This window comes from Schistocerca piceifrons, chromosome 5 (assembly GCF_021461385.2).
Source record: "Schistocerca piceifrons isolate TAMUIC-IGC-003096 chromosome 5, iqSchPice1.1, whole genome shotgun sequence".
In the NCBI taxonomy this organism is placed as follows: Eukaryota; Metazoa; Arthropoda; class Insecta; order Orthoptera; family Acrididae; genus Schistocerca; species Schistocerca piceifrons.
The window spans coordinates 75,813,537-75,835,588 of record NC_060142.1 but is presented as its reverse complement, the minus strand read 5'-3'; the positions used below and the strand labels follow the sequence as shown (position 1 = coordinate 75,835,588).

The 22,052-nt window shown below is 44.9% G+C and overlaps 1 protein-coding gene across 1 annotated transcript in view; it reads left to right on the top strand.

Annotated features, from left to right (window-relative positions):
• Positions 1–1,221: 1,221 nt before the first annotated feature.
• LOC124797921 (venom dipeptidyl peptidase 4-like) overlaps positions 1,222–22,052 on the top strand; it is a 425,918-nt gene continuing 405,087 nt past the window's right edge. Inside the window, exon 1 of the mRNA XM_047261054.1 lies at positions 1,222–1,318. Within this exon, the coding sequence (XP_047117010.1) occupies positions 1,277–1,318 (42 nt within the window). The 5' untranslated portion in view covers positions 1,222–1,276. The remainder of the gene's footprint in view (positions 1,319–22,052) is intronic.

Sequence of the window (22,052 nt, the reverse complement as noted above, 5' to 3'; positions counted from 1 at the left end):
TATCTATCATCTCCGTAACGTTTTCGCGATTACTAAATGGTCCTGCAACGAAGCGCGCTGCTCTCCGTTGGATCTTCTCTCTCTCTTCTATCAACCCTATCTGGTACGGATCCCACACTGCTGAGCAGTATTCAAACAGTGGGCGAAGAAGCGTACTGTAACCTACTTCCTTTGTTTTCGGATTGCATTTCCTTAGGATTCTTCCAATGAATCTCAGTCTGGCATCTGCTTTACCGACGATCAACTTTATATGATCATTCCATTTTAAATCACTCCTAATGCGTACTCCCAGATAATTTATGGAATTACCTGCTTCCAGTTGCTGACCTGCTATATTGTAGTTAAATGATAAGGGATCTATCTTTCTATGTATTCGCAGCACGTTACACTTGTCTACATTGAGATTCAATTGCCATTCCCTGCACCATGCGTCAATTCGCTGCAGATCCTCCTGCATTTCAGTACAATTTTCCATTGTTACAACCTCTCGATATACCACAGCATCATCTGCAAAAAGCCGCAGTGAACTTCCGATGTCATCCACAAGGTCATTTATGTATATTGTGAATAGCACGGTCCTACGACAGTCCCCTGCGGCACACCTGAAATCACTCTTACTTCGGAAGACTTCTCTCCATTGAGGCTGTTGGTGGTGATGGGAGGGGGCAGAAGAGATAGAGGAGACCAATGGTAGTAAAAAAGGGGGGCGTCATTTTTTAATTCTCATCTAGAGTGGCAAAACACCTAGCAATGACCCTGAATGAACTAGCATAACTGGTAATCAGACAGTGTTCAACATCTCCTGGCCAAGAAAGCAAATAACACGTGGGAAGCAAAAATTGCAGAGAAAGACCAGTGGATGAATGCAGTAGGCATGTTCATATGGACGTAGTTTGCCGTAGTTATGCAGACATGAAGACGACTGCACAGGATGTACTTGGGTGAAGAGCTGCATCAAACCGGTCCCCGGACTGATGGCCACAACTAAAGCAAATCGACAAGGACAGTCAGCGTGCTGACAGAAGGAAGACGACTGCGGCACCTGGCTGGCCGCCCGACAGCGAGTCGGCTTGCCTGAGTAGCGCCCAAGGCGCGTGGCCCGGCCGTCGGCCTTGACTCCTGCTCACGATGTACGCAACAGCGGCGGCGTGTCTCGGAGCGAGCGCGTGAATCAGCGGTTGCTGGTGGGAGGCGCGGACGCTCCGCACGGCTGCCCGCGGACAGACGGCGTCCGTGGATTCGCGACCAGTCGCCCGCCATCTGCAGGCTGAACGAGATGGCCGCGAGGGGCAGCACCGGCGCGCTGCTGGTGGGCGCGGTGAGTACTACGCGTACTACTGCTGCTGTCTTATTTTAAACCAGTGACATTTGACTGCCAGCAGACCGGCCTGCTCCCGCCAGCAACATAGCCCGTTTTAGACGAGCGACAATTTGGTCAAAATCGACTACTTCTGGTGGGTGCGCGTCACGTACCTGCTAGTAAATCAGCCGCCAATCACGTCTCGTTTGGCGCAGTGCCGTCAGTGATCTACTGATTGTGACAAGTGTAGAGTTCTGAAATCCCGAGTATCGCAGAAACAACGGACTGTGGCGTCGTCAGCTAACACCGGAAGTTAACCAATTCTCGCCGCTCCCATTCGTGTTATAGTAATGGATTTTGTGCTTTTGTTTCTTCTTAATCTTTATTTTATTCTGTGCTTTGTTTTAATGGCACATTCCAAAGGTTGCATGCGATCCTAATACCTTTCGTACTAGTGTTCTTCCACGAGAGAGGCCAAAAATCGAAAAAAAGGTATTTTGGTTTTACAGTAGTCGTTCTTGGACAAAGAAAAAGCCTACATTATCCATAAGTGTAATTGTTCCAGCAGCTAAAAATGCCAGGTCTATTGAACGAGAAATATAATTTTGTGTGTTAACTGACAGTTTGAAAGGTACAAAGGATAAAGTAAAAATGCGCTAGCTACTGTCTTATGAATATTGTTTGGTGTGCAAAACTGTTGACCCTTTACAGCCCACTTGTTGATTTGGCTGTTGGCTTTCGTCTTGGGATCTTCGGTCGACGTTTGTTTAGTAATTTTTCCGACGTTTCGCCAGTACGAGTGGCTGGCATCGTCAAAGGCAACAACGGAGGGTGAACCTCTGACAATGCCAGCTACTCGGGTTGACGTAACGTCAAATGTTGATTTGCAGTAAGTCTTGGTGTTGACTTAGTACTTACGTACCGCATTTTTAAAATGTGACTACGCCTATTCAGGCTGTTTTAGTTTTATTGCCAGCCAAATTATAGATTCGGGTATATCTTATGAAGATGGCTCAATTATTTGGGCTGGAACCTACGTAAAGGTTAGTTTCATTACCGCAATGGAGGCTGAGAGTTTCTATGTATATATTTTCCTAAGCAAACGATACTTGATGTTCTGAAATGTTTGGACGACACGTTTCCTCTTCTTTCCATTCTCAGCAGAGTAGAGAATTTACCGTACGACTTCAGCCAAGAACATGAATTTTGCTTAGTCACTAATAAAATGTGTTGTCATTGCTTGTTCGTTAATTCTGTTGATATATTTTGGCTTCTGTAAGATGGATGGTTCCTCACAACCTCACGTTCACCTGTAGAGTGTCAAAGTGCATACAGAGAACTCTCACTACGCTTGCAATTTTGAAACTGACACGTAAACAGAAAAGGCCACTCGTGACGGGCAAAACTACAGGAGGAATAAAAAGGCAGGGCCGCTGCAGTAGACTACTTGCCAGGAGTAGTCGACTGAGACAACAAAGTTGCTAGTGTAAAAGGGCATACAAGAGTAGGAGACTCGCACTGCCCGTTTCCATTGCGCTGCCGCTACCACAGTGCAAGTCCTGCGCCTGCCACTTGTCAAATAGGAATAACGGACGCAAAATTTTAATCTGTTTCGGACATAACTGTAGCATACTTACAGACACTAGAAATCTATATCAGGGTTTTCAAACTGGGCCTCACGACTCTCGGGTGGGTCGCTTCATGATACAGATCAACAGTTTTTCGTAGTTTTTAATCTTAACTTTCGACAATAGTGCTAACAAATGTTAATATGCAATAAAAACTTGTAGAACTGTAACCAGTGTTGCCAGCTCTTCAAAACGAAATAAACTAAATGTGTCTACAAAAAGGAGCCTGGAAAAAGCTGAAATATAAGATATATTATGGTGCAGTTTGCAATCATTATTCTGTGTAGTAGTTACAAAATAATGAAGTCAGAGAGAGGCTGTGCTCAAATGTAGAATGAAAACAATATAATTCCGCATCCCATCTGGCCGCGACTCCTCTCAGGAATAGATAGAAACAAGAATTAATTTATATTTATTTTAGTTTGGTATCTGCTGGAACTGCAGTAATACAAACAATTCACTGTGAAAGTATAACACAATTTGAATTAGATATCCTTGATAATACGGAAACAACAGACTGCATTTTTAGAAGTTCAAAACAGATGATATGCAACACTATATGTGTAGTTGTAATTTGTGTCCGTGATCGCCATATTTAATATTGCTCCATCCAAATCATATGTCCATTGTAGTGAGGTTGATATCTTTAGCAAACTAGTGCACTGAATAGAAGTTCGCTGCTCCTCTCCGCAGTGCAGTCGCTGGCCCATTGTTTATTACATCTGTGAAATGGTCGACTTATGATTCATCTTGCATCAGTCTGCTTTGCTTACAACAGCGTCCTTCATTATTGCGAAGTTGCGATGCTTTGAATTCCAATAACGCTCTTAACATTTTATATTAGGTAGTTACGTTTTTCTTCTTGTGTATGTGTATTCAGACGGCCGGAAACGCACACCAACACAGCTATAGTTTGATTTGTTGCTCTTTTTAATTCCATCTAATACTAAATTTTCATGAGATATTAATGCATGTTTTGAAATCTTAGGTCGAGGCAAATACTTTTCATCTAATGGATTTTAGTGCTTTCCTACTGTCAAGAAAAAGAAAACTAGAGAAAACGCCATATGACCCCAATTAACTCACTCATTTGCCAGCTAAATGGTATTAAAGAAAACAGAGTTAGCTCTAAAAAGCTGATTTGGCAGCACTTACTGTAACCAATCGCTAGTAAGAGCCATTTTTCACATTTTATTGCAAATACAATAGTTAGCAGTGATGAGCATCCAAATTAGTCTGTCGTGGTGGCTGGCCATTCTGTTGCCTCTACTTCGGCCAACGTTTTGCTAGTGGCGAGTGGCGAATCTCTGTCGGATCCCAACGATGTCGCTTGCTGACTGTATCTCGTTCACGTAAACAAAATCCCGCTCAGCGATTAGTTGTCGCGTGCAGTGCAACTGTCGGACTTTGTGACGCCTCTGGACATAGGGCCTACTTACGTATCAGTTATTTCATCGTTATTCTTGCGTGAATGACATAATGAGGTACGCTAAGATATCGAAAGTCTCCACTGTTTTTACCAATCACGGAGTTCAATGTTTAAATCGCGTAGTTCTTGTCAGGGCATACACTGTTCAGATGTAACTAGACCCAACGTAATTTTTTTTCTTTCTTTCTTTTGTCAATCGTACAACGTATTTTGAAATGTAATGGGACTGATTTACGAATGAATATTCAAAAATTATGGAAAACAAAAATACATAATTTTGTTTGATATATAACTGCATGGTCATGGGTAGCCGCAAGATGTTTTGATTAGACGATGGAGTCGCACTCTAAATAATGTGATCAAACAGCGCTGGCGAGAATAAATGCCAGCAGAGAGCTGCAATAGAAAAGGCGAAAACTTGATCTTGGAAGCGGAATTTTGGATTTTACAAAATGTCCTAAGGACAAACACACACACACCCATGCCCGAGGGAGGACTCGAATCTCCGCCGGGACCAACCGCACAGTCCTTGACTGCTGCGCCCGAGATCTCTCGGCTAATCCCGCGCGGCTTGGATTTTACACCGAACAACGATGGACTCCGGAAAGTTTTGTGAAGGAGTAATGTTGGCTGGTTCTAGACCTTCACTGGACTTACGAAAGTGTAATTGTACAGTAGAAAAGACTGAAAACGTGATAGGGGAACAAAGGATAACTGATAATGTGATGAAAAACGTGAACACTGTATCTTAGTTTATTTTAAGTTTACTGACATGTGAAAATTTTAAGAATGCTGTATTTGTAGTTAGTAATAAACAGCAATTAATAAGTATGATACTTGTCTTAATACAGATCCATTTTGTAATTAATGAATCAAGTAAACAACTGTTATACATTTTTTCGTTACCTCTGGATACTTTGAAACAGTTTTCATACCGGCGCACTTTGGGTCCGATGAATAATCGTTAAGTATGGTCTAACAACAATCGCATGAAACACATCTTCTTAACGAAGTACAGGTGGGCTGTGAATAAAATCCGATAACACTGCACGCTCGTGATCGAAAATTTGAAGGAGATGCAAGTGCAGTTGTGATTTCATACATCGCATGCGCAAATAACGTCAGTGTTGATATGGTATTTACGTCTAATTACGGCTAACTGCGAGAGTTAGAGCAGTTTGGTGAGAGAGTCGCGAAGTTATTTTAGAGCTGTTTCCTCACAGCTGTGAAGGACGGCAATTCTTAATAGCTGCAACTGTCACGAGTTTATCGCGATTTCAGATCTCATTGAACAGTCCAGTTCTCTGTTTCGCCAGTCGTGGTATGGTCTTGTCGCTCGTATGCGCTGAGGAAATGTGTAGTGTTGCTTCGTGTTCTGTAGAGAAAAACAGCGTGAAAATCCGTTAAAAATCATCGGGAAAAATTGTGCTTGATCTCTTCAACATGTTTCGGAAAAATAATCGTCACTACCGATACAACAGGTTTCAGAAATAAGATCAAAGTTTACCGGAGTTTTCTGTGTCGAGTATATTAGCTGCACGGAAAGAGAAACGGAACACAGGTAAAATGTCAGCTCTTGTAACCGAAATAATTCGCTTTTCCAGTACACATACCTTTACGCAAATGAAATATCCTATGTTTGCGACAGGTTTATCTGCTGCTCATTCCCCTCCTAACTTTCGTTTTCCGTTTGATCTCTTACGTATCTTATGACGAAGTTTTCTCCTTAATCGTTAATCTTTCGATCAGCTGGCAACACTCCATATTGAATTATTAGAAGATATCTCCTGCATTATTTTTAACTTCTTTTAAAAACACCAGTCGCAGTCTTCCTAGAACATCTAGAAGGAAATTGTGGTGTCGTATTGTGTGACCAACCCCTCGTGTTTTCATGTGTCAATTGCTCTCCTAAATGACCTTATTTCACCCGTTCCTTGCAAGGCTTCGTGGTTGGTGATTTCACCTGTTCACATTGTTTCCAGCACTATGTCTCAAATGCTTCAAGAGATTTCGTTAAAGTTTTTCCTGTCGTCCATGTTTCAGTGCCATAAGTGCTTTGAACCGAATGCAGCTCTTCCCCACATTCTTTCTCATTTCAGTATCTATGATGTTAGGAAAAGTATTATTGTCTTACGTATAAACACTTTATTTGCTTCTCTAATTCTTTGTTTCACGTCTTCTTTACTTCATCCGTCTTCAGAGGACTAACTTCCGAAGTGTTTCATGAGCTTGGTTGCTTCATCTTGTTTCCTCTAATAATAATGTTTACTCATTCTGGTTCTGTCTGTTTTTAGTTAACTTCCAGTTGGTACTCATCCCTTAGTACTTTCTCAGTAAGTTCTAAGAATGTTTGGAGATTTCCTTCATTTGAAGCTATCATAACATTGACACACAAGCCTGCTAACTCTGCGAGTCACAGAACTGAAAAACAACTTTTTACAGCGCGGACCGCTGTGAGTCGTGCAAGAATACAGTCAGTGAGGTGCTGGAAGACATCGAACAGGGATGTCGAGCTATGCTGACTCCGCGCCACGGCCAGCTGCGTTACGTTTCTAGATTGAAGACCAATGACGCGAACAGCCCGATTGAGGTGGTGTCACAAATTCTTGATTGGGTTTAAATCCGGGGAGTTTGGTGGCTTTGAACCACGCATGTACTCTGCGAGCATGATGCAGTGCATTGCTCTTGTGGCGGATGCCATCATGTCCAGGAAAAATAAAGTGCATGTAGGGACGGACATGGTCCCCAAGGACAGAGGCATGCTTGTGCTGCCATGCACGGTATACTTTAACCACAGCGGCGCGCGAACAGTTTAGAAACGTAGCCGTTTTGGAAATGTTTCCTCGCTTGTCCCAAAAGCCAATGATTGTACCCTTTTGGACGTCAGATCTTGAGTTGTTATTGCACGTTGACGTTGAGTGTAGGAATTGGACACATTCATGTTACTAGACCGTGTATTGATGTCTTTGCAAGTTGTACTAAATGTAATCTGAAGAGGTCTGTTTTCCAGCTGCTCATCGCTTTTACTGTTATTGTTGGTTTGATGCGGCTTTCCGTGAAGATGTATTCTGTGCAGACCTCTTCTTCTCTGCTTAACTACTCCAACCGATATCCATTTGAACCTATTTAGTGTAGTCAAGCCCTCGTCTACCTCTGTAGCTTTACCCTCCATACTTTCATCCATTGCAAACCTGACGATACCTCGAGTCCTGAGGACATGTAATATCATCCTATCTCATATTGTACAGGGTTATTACAAATGATTGAAGCGATTTCACAGCTCTACAATAACTTTATTGTTTGAGATATTTTCACAATGCTTTGCACATACATACAAAAACTCAAAAAGTTTTTTTAGGCATTCACAAATGTTCGATATGTGCCCCTTTAGTGATTCGGCAGACATCAAGCCGATAATCAAGTTCCTCCCACACTCGGCGCAGCATGTCCCCATCAACGAGTTCGAAAGCATGGTTGATGCGAGCTCGCAGTTCTGGCACGTTTCTTGGTAGAGGAGGTTTAAACACTGAATCTTTCACATAACCCCACAGAAAGAAATCGCATGGGGTTAAGTCAGGAGAGCGTGGAGGCCATGACATGAATTGCTGATCATGATCTCCATCACGACCGATCTATCGGTTTTCCAATCTCCTGTTTAATAAATGCTGAACATCATGATGGAAGTGCGGTGGAGCACCATCCTGTTGAAAGATGAAGTCGGCGCTGTCGGTCTCCAGTTGTGGCATGAGCCAATTTTCCAGCATGTCCAGATACACGTGTCCTGTAACGTTTTTTTCACAGAAGAAAAAGGGGCCGTAAACTTTAAACCGTGAGGTTGCACAAAACACATTAACTTTTGGTGAATTGCGAATTTGCTGCACGAATGCGTGAGGATTCTCTACCGCCCAGATTCGCACATTGTGTCTGTTCACTTCACCATTAAGAAAAAATTTTGCTTCATCACTGAAAACAAGTTTCGCACTGAACGCATCCTCTTCCATGAGCTGCTGCAACCGCGCCGAAAATTCGAAGCGTTTGACTTTGTCATCGGGTGTCAGGGCTTGTAGCAATTGTAAACGGTAAGGCTTCTGCTTTAGCCTTTTCCGTAAGATTTTCCAAACCGTCGGCTGTGGTACGTTTAGCTCCCTGCTTGCTTTATTCGTCGACTTCCGTGGGCTGCGCGTGAAACTTGCCCGGACGCGTTCAACCGCTTCTTCGCTCAATGCAGACCGACCCGTTGATTTCCCCTTACAGAGGCATCCAGAAGCTTTAAACTGCGCATACCATCGCCGAATGGAGTTAGCAGTTGGTGGATCTTTGTTGAACTTCGTCCTGAAGTGTCGTTGCACTGTTATGACTGACTGATGTGAGTGCATTTCAAGCACGACATACGCTTTCTCGGCTCCTGTCACCATTTTGTCTCACTGCGCTCTCGAGCACTCTGGCGGCAGAAACCTGAAGTGCGGCTTCAGCCGAACAAAACTTTATGAGTTTTACTACGTATTTGTAGTGTGTCGTGACCATATGTCATTTGTAATCGCCCTGTACTATAAATTTCTATTTCCTCAGTTAAATGCAGGCTTCACCATTAGTTAGTCGACTCAAATCTCTCTCTTAATAATTCTTTAGCAGCAACACATTTCAAAAGCTTCCTCTCTTTTTGTCTGAGCGGTCATGGGACTGTGTAATGCACATACACTATGTGATCAAAAGTATACGGACACCTGGCTGAAAATGACTTACGGGTTCGTCGCGCCTTCCATCGCTAACGCTGGAATTCAATATGGTGTTGGCCTATCCTTAGCCTGATTACAGCTTCCACTCTTGCAGGCATACGTTCAATCAGGTGTTGGAAGATTTCTTGGGGAATGGCGGCCCATTCTTCGCGGAGTGCTGCACTGAGGAGAGGTATCGATGTCGATCGGTGAGGCCTGGCACGAAGTCGGCGTTCTAAAACATCCCAAACGTGTTCTATAGGATTCAGGTCAGGACTCTGTGCAGGCCAGTCCATTACAGGTATGTTATTGTCGTGTAACGACTCCGCCACAGGCCGTGCATTATAAACAGGTGCTCGACAGTGTTGAAAGATGCAATCGCCATACCCGAATTGCTCTTCAACAGTGGGAAGCAAGAAGATACTTAAAACATCAATTCAGGCCTATGCTGTGATAGTGCTACGCAAAACAACAAGGGGTGATAGCCCCCTCCGTGAAAAACACGACCAAACCATAACAGTACCGCCTCCGAATTTTACTGTCGGCACTACACACGCTGGCAGATGACGTTCACCGGGCATTCGACATACCGACACCCTGCCATCGGATCGCCACATTGTGTACCGTGATTCGTCACTACACATTACGTTTTTCCACTGTTCAATCGTGCAGTGTTTACGCTCCTTACACCAAGCGAGGCGTCGTTTGGCATTTACTGGCGTGACGTGTGGCTTATGAGCAGCCGCTCGACCATGAAATCCGTTTTCTCACCTCCCGCTTAACTGTCATAGTACTTGCAGTGGATTCCGATGCAGTTTGGAATTCCTGTGTGATGGTCTGGATAGATGTGTGCTTATTACACATTACGACCCTCTTCAACTGTCGGCGGTCTCTGTCAGTCAACAGACGAGGTCGACCTGTACGCTTTTGTGCTGTAAGTGTCCCTTCATGTTTCCACTTCACTATGACCTAGGGATGTTTAGGAGTGTGGAAATCTCTCGTACAGACGTGTGACACTAGTGACACCCAATCACCTGACCACATTCGAATTCCTGTGAGTTCCGCGGAGCGCCCTCTTCTGCTCTCTCACAATGTCTAATGACTACTGAGGTCCTTGATATGGAGTATCTGGCAGTAGGTGACAGCACAATGCACCTAATATGCTTTTTGGGGTGTCAGGATACATTTCATCACATAGTGTATACAGAAGGCGGTAGTTTTGCGTTCGCAAGGTATAAAAGGGCAATGCGTTGGCGGAGCTATCATTGGCACTTAGGCGATTCATGTGAATAGGTTTTCGACGTATTATGGCCGCACGACGGGATCTAACAGTCTTTGAACGCTGTTTGGTGGTTGGAACTAGAAGCATGGGCCATTACATTTCGGAAATCGGTAGAGAATTCAGTATTGCGAGATTCACAATGTCAAGAGTCAGCCGAGAATACCAAACTTCAAGCATTATCTCTCCACAGACGACGAAGTGGCCGACGGCACTAACATAACGACCGAGAGCAATGACGTCTGAGCATGATTGTCAGTGCTAACAGACAAGCAACACTGCGTGAAGTAGCTGCAGAAATCAATGTGGGATGTACGATGAGTATATCTATCAGGACAGTACAATGAAATTTGGCGTCAGTGGTTATGTCTGCAGAAGATAGAAGCGAGTGGCTATACTAACATCACGATATCGACTGCAGCGCCTCTCCTGGACTCGTAGCCTTATCGGTTGGACCATAGGCGACTTGAAAACCTTGGTCTCGTCTTATGAGTTCAGATTTCAGTTGGCAAGAGCTGATGGTACGGTTCGAGTGTGCCGCATATCCCACGAAGCCATTGATCAAAGTGGCGAACAAGGCACTGTGCAAGCTGGTGGTGGCTCCTTAATAGTCTGAGCTGTGTTTACATGGAATGCACTTAGTCCTCTGGTCCAAGTGAACCGATCATTGGCTGTAAGTGGTTATATTCGGCTACTTGGAGAGTATTTGCAGCCATTCATGGATTTTATATTCCCAAATAACGATGGGACTTTTATGGATGACAATGCGCCATGTCATCAGACCACAATTGTTCGCGAATGGTTTGAAGAACAATCTGGTCAGTTTGAGTGAATGATTTTGGCACTCAGATCGCCCGACATGAATCCCATCGAACAAAATATTCAAATGTGTGTGAAATCTTATGGGACTTAACTGCTAAGGTCATCAGTCCCTAAGCTTACACTCTACTTAACCTAAATTATCCTAAGGACAAACACATACACCCATGCCCGAGGGAGGACTCGAACCTCCGCCGGGACCAGCCGCACAGTCCATGACTGCAGCGCCTTAGACCGCTCGGCTCCCATCAAACATTTATGGGGTATAATCCTGAGGTCAGTTCCTGCGAAACTCAGCTCGCTCTGATCCTCCATGAGATCCGCAGTGCAGTGTACAACGGCGCTCAAGTTGACGCCGCGTTCCTTGATTTCAGTAAGGTATCTGACACTGTCCTGCATTGACGTCTAATGAAAAAAACACGAGCTTACAGAGTATCGGAGCAGACTTACGATTGGATTCAAGACTTCCTTGCAGATAGAACTCAACACGTCGCTCTTAACGGAACAAAATCGACAGATGTAACTATCTGGAGTACCATAGGGATGTGTGATAGGACCGTTGCTGTTTACAATATATATAAATGACCTAATAGAAAGCGTCGTATGCCCTTAACGGAAAGAAATCGACAGATGTAAATATCTGGAGTACCATAGGGATGTGTGATAGGACCGTTGATGTTTACAATATATATAAATGACCTAATAGAAAGCGTCGTATGCCCTTGAAGGCTATTCGCAGATGACGCAGTTGTTTACACCAAAGTAGCAACGCCAGAAGATAGTAAGAATTTGGAGAACGATCTTCAGAGACTTGACGAATGGTGCAGGCTCTGGCAGTTGACCCTGAACGTAAATAAATGTAACATGTTGCGCATATATAGAAAAAGAAATCCACTACTGTACAGCTACACTCTTGATGACAAACAGCTAGAGACGGCGTCTGCCGTAAAATATCTAGGCGCAACTATCCAGAGCGACCTTAAGTGGAATAATCGCATAAAACAGATAATGGGAAAAGCAGATACCAGATTCATCAGAAGAATCTTAAGGAAGTGTAACTTATCCACGAAAGAAGGGCTTATAAGGCGCTTGTTCGCCCGTTTATTGAGTATTGTTGATCTATCTGGGATTCCTATTAGGTAGGACTGATAGAGGAGATAGAGAAGATCTAACGAAGAGCGGCGCGTTTCGTTTAGCTGGCGAGAGAGCGGTACGGAGATACTAAACAAACTCCACTGGCGTTGTGCATCACGGAGAGATTTACCATTGAAATTAGGGGACAGCACTTTTCAGGAGGAGTCGGACAACATATTACTTTCCCCCACACACATCTCTCGTACTGACCACGAGGAGAAAATTCGAGAAATTAGACCCAATACAGAGCACTGTTCGCTAGTGGAACAGGGTTGGATGGATCAGATAGAGGTTCCGAAAGTACCCTTCGTCACACACCATTAGGTGGCTTGCGGAGTAAGATGTAGATGTGGATGCACATAATCCTGTCCGGCAACACTTTCGCAATTATGGACAGCTATAGATGCAGCATGGTTCAATATTTCTGCAAGGACTTCCAGCGACTTGAATCCATGCGCCGGCCGTGGTGACCGAGCGGTTCTACGCGCTACAGTCTGGAATCAAGCGACCACTACGGTCGCAGGTTCGAATCCTGCCTCGGGCATGGATGTGTGTGATGTCCTTAGGTTAGTTAGGTTTAAGTAGTTCTAAGTTCTAGGGGACTGATGACCTCAGATGTTAAGTCCCATAGTGCTCAGAGCCATTTGAACCATTTTTTTTTTTGAGTCCATGCCACACTGACTTGCTTCACTACGCCGCGTAAAAGGAGGTTCGACACGATATTAGGAGATATCCCATGACTTTTGTTACCTCAGTGTAATTCCATTAGCATCGACGGATTTAATTCGAATAAATTCCGTTACCTTTGTTTTTCTTTTGTTGATGTTCATCTTATATCTTTTTCTCAAGACGCTATCGATTGCATAGAAATGCTCATCCAAATCCTTTGAAGAATGGCGAACCTCAAAGTTGTTATTTCTTCCCACTGAACATTAATTCCGTTTATAAAGTTCTTTTAGGTTCATTTATTGCTTGTCCAATTTACCGACTGGATAACATTAAGGAGAGGCTGCAACACTGTTTCATTCCCTTCATTTCCTTCGAAACTTATAACTGCAGTCTGATTTCTGTACAATATGTAGAAAACATTTCGCTCCCTTTGTTTTATCCCTGCTAGATTCAGGATTCGAAAGAAGTTATTCCAACCAACAGAGTCAAAAGCGTACTGTATGTCTATAAAATGTCGTAAACGTAAATTTACTTTTCTTCAACCTAACGCCTGAAATAACTTGTATGGACAATGTTGACTCACATTTTAACCCAAGCCAATATTTCCTGAGGTCAACTTCTATCAGTTTTTTCATTTTTCTGTACACAATTTGTGTCAGTATTTTGCAACCATGAACTATGAAACTAGTGATTCGATGATACACATGTGAAAGTGAAGTTCTTTGGAATTGTTCAGTCTCACGCATCTTGCAAAGCACATGCAGTAGTTTCGTCATGGACCTCAAGGATATCAATATTTTTGGTTAGAATGTCTCAGGAAAATACAAACAGCAATACAGTATCAAAAGGAGCACGTCAAACACAGAATGATAGAAGACTTAGGAAATATCGGTATTATAGTTGTAATTGTCGTAACTGTGTTGGGAGAGAACTAGAGTTCCAAGCGCTCATAGCAAGCATTCAAGCTGAAGTAGTTACACTCCTGGAAATGGAAAAAAGAACACATTGACACCGGTGTGTCAGACCCACCATACTTGCTCCGGACACTGCGAGAGGGCTGTACAAGCAATGATCACACGCACGGCACAGCGGACACACCAGGAACCGCGGTGTTGGCCGTCGAATGGCGCTAGCTGCGCAGCATTTGTGCACCGCCGCCGTCAGTGTCAGCCAGTTTGCCGTGGCATACGGAGCTCCATCGCAGTCTTTAACACTGGTAGCATGCCGCGACAGCGTGGACGTGAACCGTATGTGCAGTTGACGGACTTTGAGCGAGGGCGTATAGTGGGCATGCGGGAGGCCGGGTGGACGTACCGCCGAATTGCTCAACACGTGGGGCGTGAGGTCTCCACAGTACATCGATGTTGTCGCCAGTGGTCGGCGGAAGGTGCACGTGCCCGTCGACCTGGGATCGGACCGCAGCGACGCACGGATGCACGCCAAGACCGTAGGATCCTACGCAGTGCCGTAGGGGACCGCACCGCCACTTCCCAGCAAATTAGGGACACTGTTGCTCCTGGGGTATCGGCGAGGACCATTCGCAACCGTCTCCATGAAGCTGGGCTACGGTCCCGCACACCGTTAGGCCGTCTTCCGCTCACGCCCCAACATCGTGCAGCCCACCTCCAGTGGTGTCGCGACAGGCGTGAATGGAGGGACGAATGGAGACGTGTCGTCTTCAGCGATGGGAGTCGCTTCTGCCTTGGTGCCAATGATGGTCGTATGCGTGTTTGGCGCCGTGCAGGTGAGCGCCACAATCAGGACTGCATACGACCGAGGCACACAGGGCCAACACCCGGCATCATGGTGTGTGGAGCGATCTCCTACACTGGCCGTACACCACTGGTGATCGTCGAGGGGACACTGAATAGTGCACGGTACATCCAAACCGTCATCGAACCCATCGTTCTACCATTCCTAGACCGGCAAGGGAACTTGCTGTTCCAACAGGACAATGCACGTCCGCATGTATCCCGTGCCACCCAACGTGCTCTAGAAGGTGTAAGTCAACTACCCTGGCCAGCAAGACCTCCGGATCTGTCCCCCATTGAGCATGTTTGGGACTGGATGAAGCGTCGTCTCACGCGGTCTGCACGTCCAGCACGAACGCTGGTCCAACTGAGGCGCCAGGTGGAAATGGCATGGCAAGCCGTTCCACAGGACTACATCCAGCATCTCTACGATCGTCTCCATGGGAGAATAGCAGCCTGCATTGCTGCGAAAGGTGGATATACACTGTACTAGTGCCGACATTGTGCATGCTCTGTTGCCTGTGTCTATGTGCCTGTGGTTCTGTCAGTGTGATCATGTGATGTATCTGACCCCAGGAATGTGTCAATAAAGTTTCCCCTTCCTGGGACAATGAATTCACGGTGTTCTTATTTCAATTTCCAGGAGTGTACTTTACCAAATAAGATGAAGGAAATATTTCAGAATTCGAGTCAAGAACCGCTGCAGACGTGAATAGCTTGAAAGTAGATACCCTCGTTGTAGCAAAGCAACTTTAGCGACTTAGTAAAGGTACGTCTTCCGTTCCAAACTGCATATAAGTTAGTTTCCTCTCGGAGTGAGGTGTTGAAAAAGCTTAGCAGTCATACAAATACGGTCGCTAGATGAAAGATTCTTACCTAGAGAACGGGAAGTTAAGACAGGTGAAATCAACAAACAATGAAGAGAATAAGAGTACTGCGCCGAATTATAGACCCATATCATTTGCGTCGGTTTGTGGTAGTATTTTGGAACATATTCTGTTTTCTAACGTTGTGGAATACTTGGAAGGAAACGATCTATAGACGCATCGCTACCACGGGTTCACAAAATATTGTGCTTGTGACCAGCTCTCTATTCACATGACGTAATGAATACTCTCGGCAGACGATCTCAAGTTGATTTCATATTTACAGATTTACGAAAGACTTTTGATGCCATTTCTCAGAAACGGCTGCTAATCAAATGGCGCACCGATGGGGTATCGTCACTGTTGTACTACTGGATTCGTGATTTTCTCTCAGAAAAGTCACAGCTCGTACTAATTGACGGACGACCATCTGACGAAATGGAAGTGGTGTCTGGAGTTCCACAAGGAAGTGTTGCTCTTAATCTATAGATTTCTGCATGATGCATAAAGTGGCAAATAATCCTAAAGAACAAAAGGCATGAGGTTCTCCACATGAGTGCCAAACAAAATTCCATTAAATTTCGGTGCACGATAACTAATACAAATTCAGCTAAATACTTCGGAATTACAATTACAAACAATTTAAATCGGAACCATTACACAGAAAATGTTGTGTGGAAGGCGAACCGAAGACCATGTGTTTTTGGCAGAACACTTACACAAGATGCATCAAATCTACTGAAGAGGCTACCTGTGAGATCCTTATCACATGGGATGGACGGAGTACACCGAAAACGTTCAAAGAAGGGCAGTTCGTTTTGTATTATTGTGAAACAGGGGAGCGTGTTACGGATATGATAAGCAAGTTAGGGTTGGAAATCATTAAAACAAAGGTATTTTTCACCGTGGAAAGATCTCCCCACGAAATTTTCTCCTTCTAATGCGAAAATATTTTATTAACTTCCACCTACGTAGGTGAAAATGACCATCATACTAAAATAAGAGAAATCGGAGCTCGCACGGAAAGATTTAGATGTTCATTTTTTCATGTACTATTTGAGAGTGGAAGAGTGAGAAATTACCTGAAAGGTATTCTATGAACCCACTGTCAAACACTTACGTGTGAGTTGCAGAGTAATCATGAAGATGTAGGTGTACAGGTAACGTCATTAGCTGCAGGTGCCATGTTTCAACTTAGATCTCTTAGTGTTCTGACAAAATCGTCTCGTAGTATCATATCTAACTTCTCATTTTCGTCTACTTCCTCTAACCTTTCCGTAAAATTGTCATGAAAGTCATTTCCTTCGTATAGCCCTTCTGTACACTGATCAGCCAGAACATTATGACCACCGATCTACTATCGATATAAACCCGTCCAGGCAATAGCAGAGGTATACTACTGGCCATTAAAATTGCTACACCACGAAGATGACGTGCTACAGACGCGAAATTTAACCGGCAGGAAGAAGATGCTGCGATATGCAAATGATTAGCTTTTCAGAGCATTCACACAAGGTTGGCGCCAGTGGCGACAACTACAACGTACTGACATGAGGAAAGTTTCCAACCGATTTCTCATACACGTTGCCTGGTGAAACGTTGTTGTGATGCCTCGTGTAAGGAGGACAAATGCGTACCATCACGTTCCCGAGTTTCATAAAGGTCGGGTTGTAGCCTATCGCGATTGCAGTTTATCGTATCGCGACATTGCTGCTCGCGTTGGTCGAGATCCAATGACTGTTAGCTGAAAATGGAATCGGTGGGTTCAGGAGGGTAATACGGAACGTCGTGCTGGATCCCAATGGCCTCGTATCACTAGCAGTCGAGATGACAGGCATCTTATCCGCATGGCTGAAACGGGTCGTGCAGCCACGTCTCGATCCCTGAGTCAACAGATGGGGACTTTTGCAAGACAACAACCATCTGCATGAACAGTTCGACGACGTTTGCAGTAGCATGGACTATCAGCTGGGAGACCACGGCTGCGGTTACCCTTGATGCTGCATCACAGACAGGAGCGCCTGCGATGGTGTACTCAACGACGAACCTGGCTGCACGAATGGCAAAATGTCATTTTTTCGGATAAATCCAGGTTCTGTTTACAGCATCATGATGGTCGCATCAGTGTTTGGGGACATCGCGTTGAACGCACATTGGAAGCGTGTATTCGTCATCGCCAAACTGACGTATCACCCGGCGTGATGGTATGGGGTGCCATTGGTTACACGTCTCGGTCACCTCTTGTTCGCATTGACGGCACTTTGGACAGTGTACGTTACATTTCAGATGTGTAACGACCCGTGGCTCTCCCCTTCATTCGATCCCTGCAAAACCCTACATTTCAGCAGGATAATGCACGACCGCATATTGCATATCCTGTACGGGCCTTTCTGGATACAGAAAATGTTCGACTGCTGCCATGGCCAGCACATTCTCCGGATCTCTCACCAATTGAAAACGTCTGGTCAATGGTGGCCGAGCAACTGGCTCGTCACAATACGCCAGTCACTACTCTTCATGGATTGTGGAATTGTGTTGAAGCTGCATGGGCAGCTGTAGCTGTACACGCCATCCAAGCTCTGTTTGACTCAATGCCCAGGCGTATCAAGGCCAGAGGTGGTTGTTCTGCGTACTGATTTCTCAGGATCTATGCACCCAAACTGCGTGAAAATGTAATCACATGTGACTTCTAGTATAATATATTTGTCCAATGAATACGCGTTTATCATCTGCATTTCTTCTTGGTGTAGCAATTTTAATGACCAGTAGTGTGCCAGGCGAGAATTGACTGCTAGTGAGGCACACGTAAGGCACATGTTGTATCTGTGAGCGTGCTGTCCGTGTGTGGATCGAGGAAGGAGTGCGATCTGTCCGAGTTTGACCGAGGGCACATCGTGATGGCCCGGAAGCTCGGCACGAGAATTTCGGAAACTCCAAGACTTTGTCGGGCGATCGAGGAATGCTGTGGCGAGCGTCTTCAGCACATGGCGAAACCAAGGTGAAACCACGTCCAGACGTCGTGGGGTTGCGCGGCCACCTCTCGTTACACATGTCAGACGTCGTAGGCTGGGCAGACTGGTGCAACAGGACAGGCGACGCACTGTGGCGGAACTGACGTCAGACTTTAATACTGGGCAGAATCTGAACACACAGTGTACCGAACACTGCTAACGATGGACCTCTACGGTCGACGACCCATGCAAGTGCCTATGTTAAGACCATGACATCGGCAACTACGACTGAAAGTAGCACGTGACCATCGGCACTGGCACGGTGGCGGAGGGTTGTATGGTCCGATGAATCCCGGTATCTTCTTCATCGTGCCGATGAGAGGGAGCGAATCCATCGCCTTCCAGGAGAACAGCTCCTTGAAACCTGTGCTGCAGACAGGGACAAGGTGATGCTCTGGGGAACATTCAGTTGGGCATCCATGGGTGCAGAGGAACTCGTGTAAGGCACCATGACGACCAAGGAGTATCGTACACTGGTTGCAGACTATGTACATCCCTTCATGACGATCATGTTTTCCGACGGTAGTGGCATTTTCCAAAAAGATAATGCGCCATGTTATAAGGCTAGGTGTCTGATGGAATGGTTAGGGGAAAACATCGCGAGTTCCAATTGATGTGCTGGTACTGGCTCCCTAACTCGCCAGATCTGAACCCGATCGAACACATCTGGCATGTGATTGAACGTGGCGTCAGAGCTCATCACCACCCTTCCCGGAATTTTCGGGAATTGGAGTGCTTGTGTGTGCAGATGTGCCAGCTGTCCTCAGCGACCAATCGAGGCCTCACTGCTTCCATGCCGCTAAGCGTCGCCGCTGATATTCCTTGCTAGACATACCGAGTATCAGGTAGGAGGTCATAATGTTCTGACTGATCAGTGTACATTCGTACCAACTTTCAGGTTCCTCTCTTTGCTTAGTGTTGTTCTGCCATCTCAGCTCTTAATATTCAGACAATTGCTTCTCTTTTTTCCAAAGGTTTGTTTAATTTTCTTGTAGGCGGCATCTATCTTTTCCTTAGTCATGCATGTTTCTCCAGCCTTGTATTCGTCGTCTAACCATTCATATGCAGATGCTTTACATTTTCTGTGAGCCTCATTTTTGGACGTCTGTTTGCCCTAACTCTAGCTTCATTTGCTGGATCTTTTCGTTTTGCCCTTTTGTCGATTAAATTCGGTAACGCTCGTGTTATTAAAAAATATGTATTACGCATCGTGCTTTTGCGTATTTGTTCGTTTGCTGTTTTCACTATTCTATCTCTCAAAGCTACCCATTAATCTTCTATTACATTCCTTTCTCTTGTTTCAGTCAATCGTTGCATGCTAATCGCTTTGATATTCTCAACTTCTGGTTCCCTGAATTCATCCCAGCCTGTCTCCTTAATGTTCTACCTTTCTCTACTTTCTTCGATTTTAAGTTGCTGTTGATAGCTAGTAAATCATGGCAAGAGTCAACATCTGCCCCTAGATATTATTTGCGCTTTGAAATATGCTTTCAGAACTTTTGTGTTACCATTGTATAATTAACTTTTCTACAGGCATAATCTTCTTTCTTAATATTCAAACCAAGTGATAGCAATCTAAATTATGCCCCATGTAAAATTATACCAGGCAGCTTCCCCTTCCATTCTTTTCCCCCAGCCCTAGTCTTTTTCCGTTCTCTTACTTTTCTTACTATCAAAGTGCATGGTTCTGTCATAATTAATTTTCTTCTCCATGAACTCTCTGAATAATATTTTTATGTCATGATACATTCTTTGAAACTCCTCGTCGCTCTTCAGCCAAAAGACTGTGTAAAATAAAACGTTAGATACATAAAATACGGGGATATATAGTTAAAATGTACATTTTCGGCGAGTTGCAGGACTTAAAAGAATTAAGATAAGGCTGTGAAATAAAGCAGATGGCCAGATCAAAGGTTTACAAGTCGTTTCGACGTTCTCTGGCCATCTGTGTAGTTGAGGATTGCAAGTCAGTGCACTTTGGCAAGGTCCGTGGTCCATGAGGCCGTTCGCCTGTTACGATACATTAATTCTACATCTGTCGCCTAAGCCTCGCCTGGAGGGGGTCCCAGCGGTGGCGAGGGCGCTGCAGGTGTACGTTAAGTGCGTCAAAGGTAAGGCGATGTGCGACCTGCGAGGCTGCGGCACGTCCGCCATTTAAATTCTGCAGGAAGGATCCTCCAATGAGGTATTTTAACAACAAACGTGAGGAGCTTGGGTTGCGGGTTGCGGGTTGCGGGCAGAGCATGTGTTACGTGTTGCGAAAAGGCGTGCGACGTGGGAGAGAGGGGGGGGGGGGGGGGGGGGGGAAGGACAGACTCCGTCGCCCCTCTGTACTGAATTACGCTGTGTTCTGAGCTTCGACGACCTCCTGATAATCGGTTTCCTTTTCCACCTGAAATAGAAGATAACCACCACGATGTTCCAGCAACTGCGTCATCACTCATTTACGAGGAAAGGTGCCTGCGGGCGCGACCAATAGGAAAATCCTTTCCAATTAGGCGGCTGAACCTGCCCTTCAGGGTTTTCCGGCCACTCATGCCTTACAGCTTTACTTATATCACTCATTTTCGAAAAGAATCACCACGAAAATGGCGTAACAAAATACAAATGGCGAAAAGCACAGCTTATCAACCAAGCAGACAACAATGCAGGCAACACCGGCTAGGGTTAAGCTGCACAGTTGCGACCATCATCAGCGACATCACTACGGTACGAAGTCTCCCGACTATTACCGATCGGAACTGACGATTCCGCGTGGCCAGTTATATAGCTCGGTCATCGGTGCGTTTACACAAGCCATAAAACTGCGTATTGCCGGAGGTATATCCAACAGTATTGTCCGGTGGCACAAGAATACAGCCAAATGTAATACAACATTCCTGGCACTATGGCCCGGCAATATTTGCGGCAATATATTTCCAGGACAGAAGTGTTTACACTACTGGCAAAAAATGATCCAACGCGAGGAGGTGGGAAGGAGTGCGTCCGTCTTGCTTTTACATCACACAAGGAAAAAAGCTAGAAGGAACAAGAGAACTAGGGCTGTGTGCATGTATTCCTTTTTAAGTAAGAGGAATGCTTCAGAAATTTTAACTCGCATCTCGTTCACGCTAGTGGTCCGATACAAATATGAGAGCGTGTATTTCAGTTACAACCCGATTGGTGTTCATTGTCAGGCTTTCAGCTACTGCTGATATTCCTCTTTATAGTACACTATTCATCAATAAGTCTCTTGGTACCAGTTGTGTGAGACGATTTGGCAGAAGGATTGGAAGATTTTATTAAGGTCAGTCTGAAATAAGAATTAAATTTTTATTTACATTTTATTTTTGTTCACCAGCACACATCACTATTTACACAGTCAATTCCAGCTTCAGACACGTCTCCAGAAAGTAAATCATGTAGATGAAGAACCTTCTGCGCTTCGTCTCTCCCTATGAAACTTTTTTGC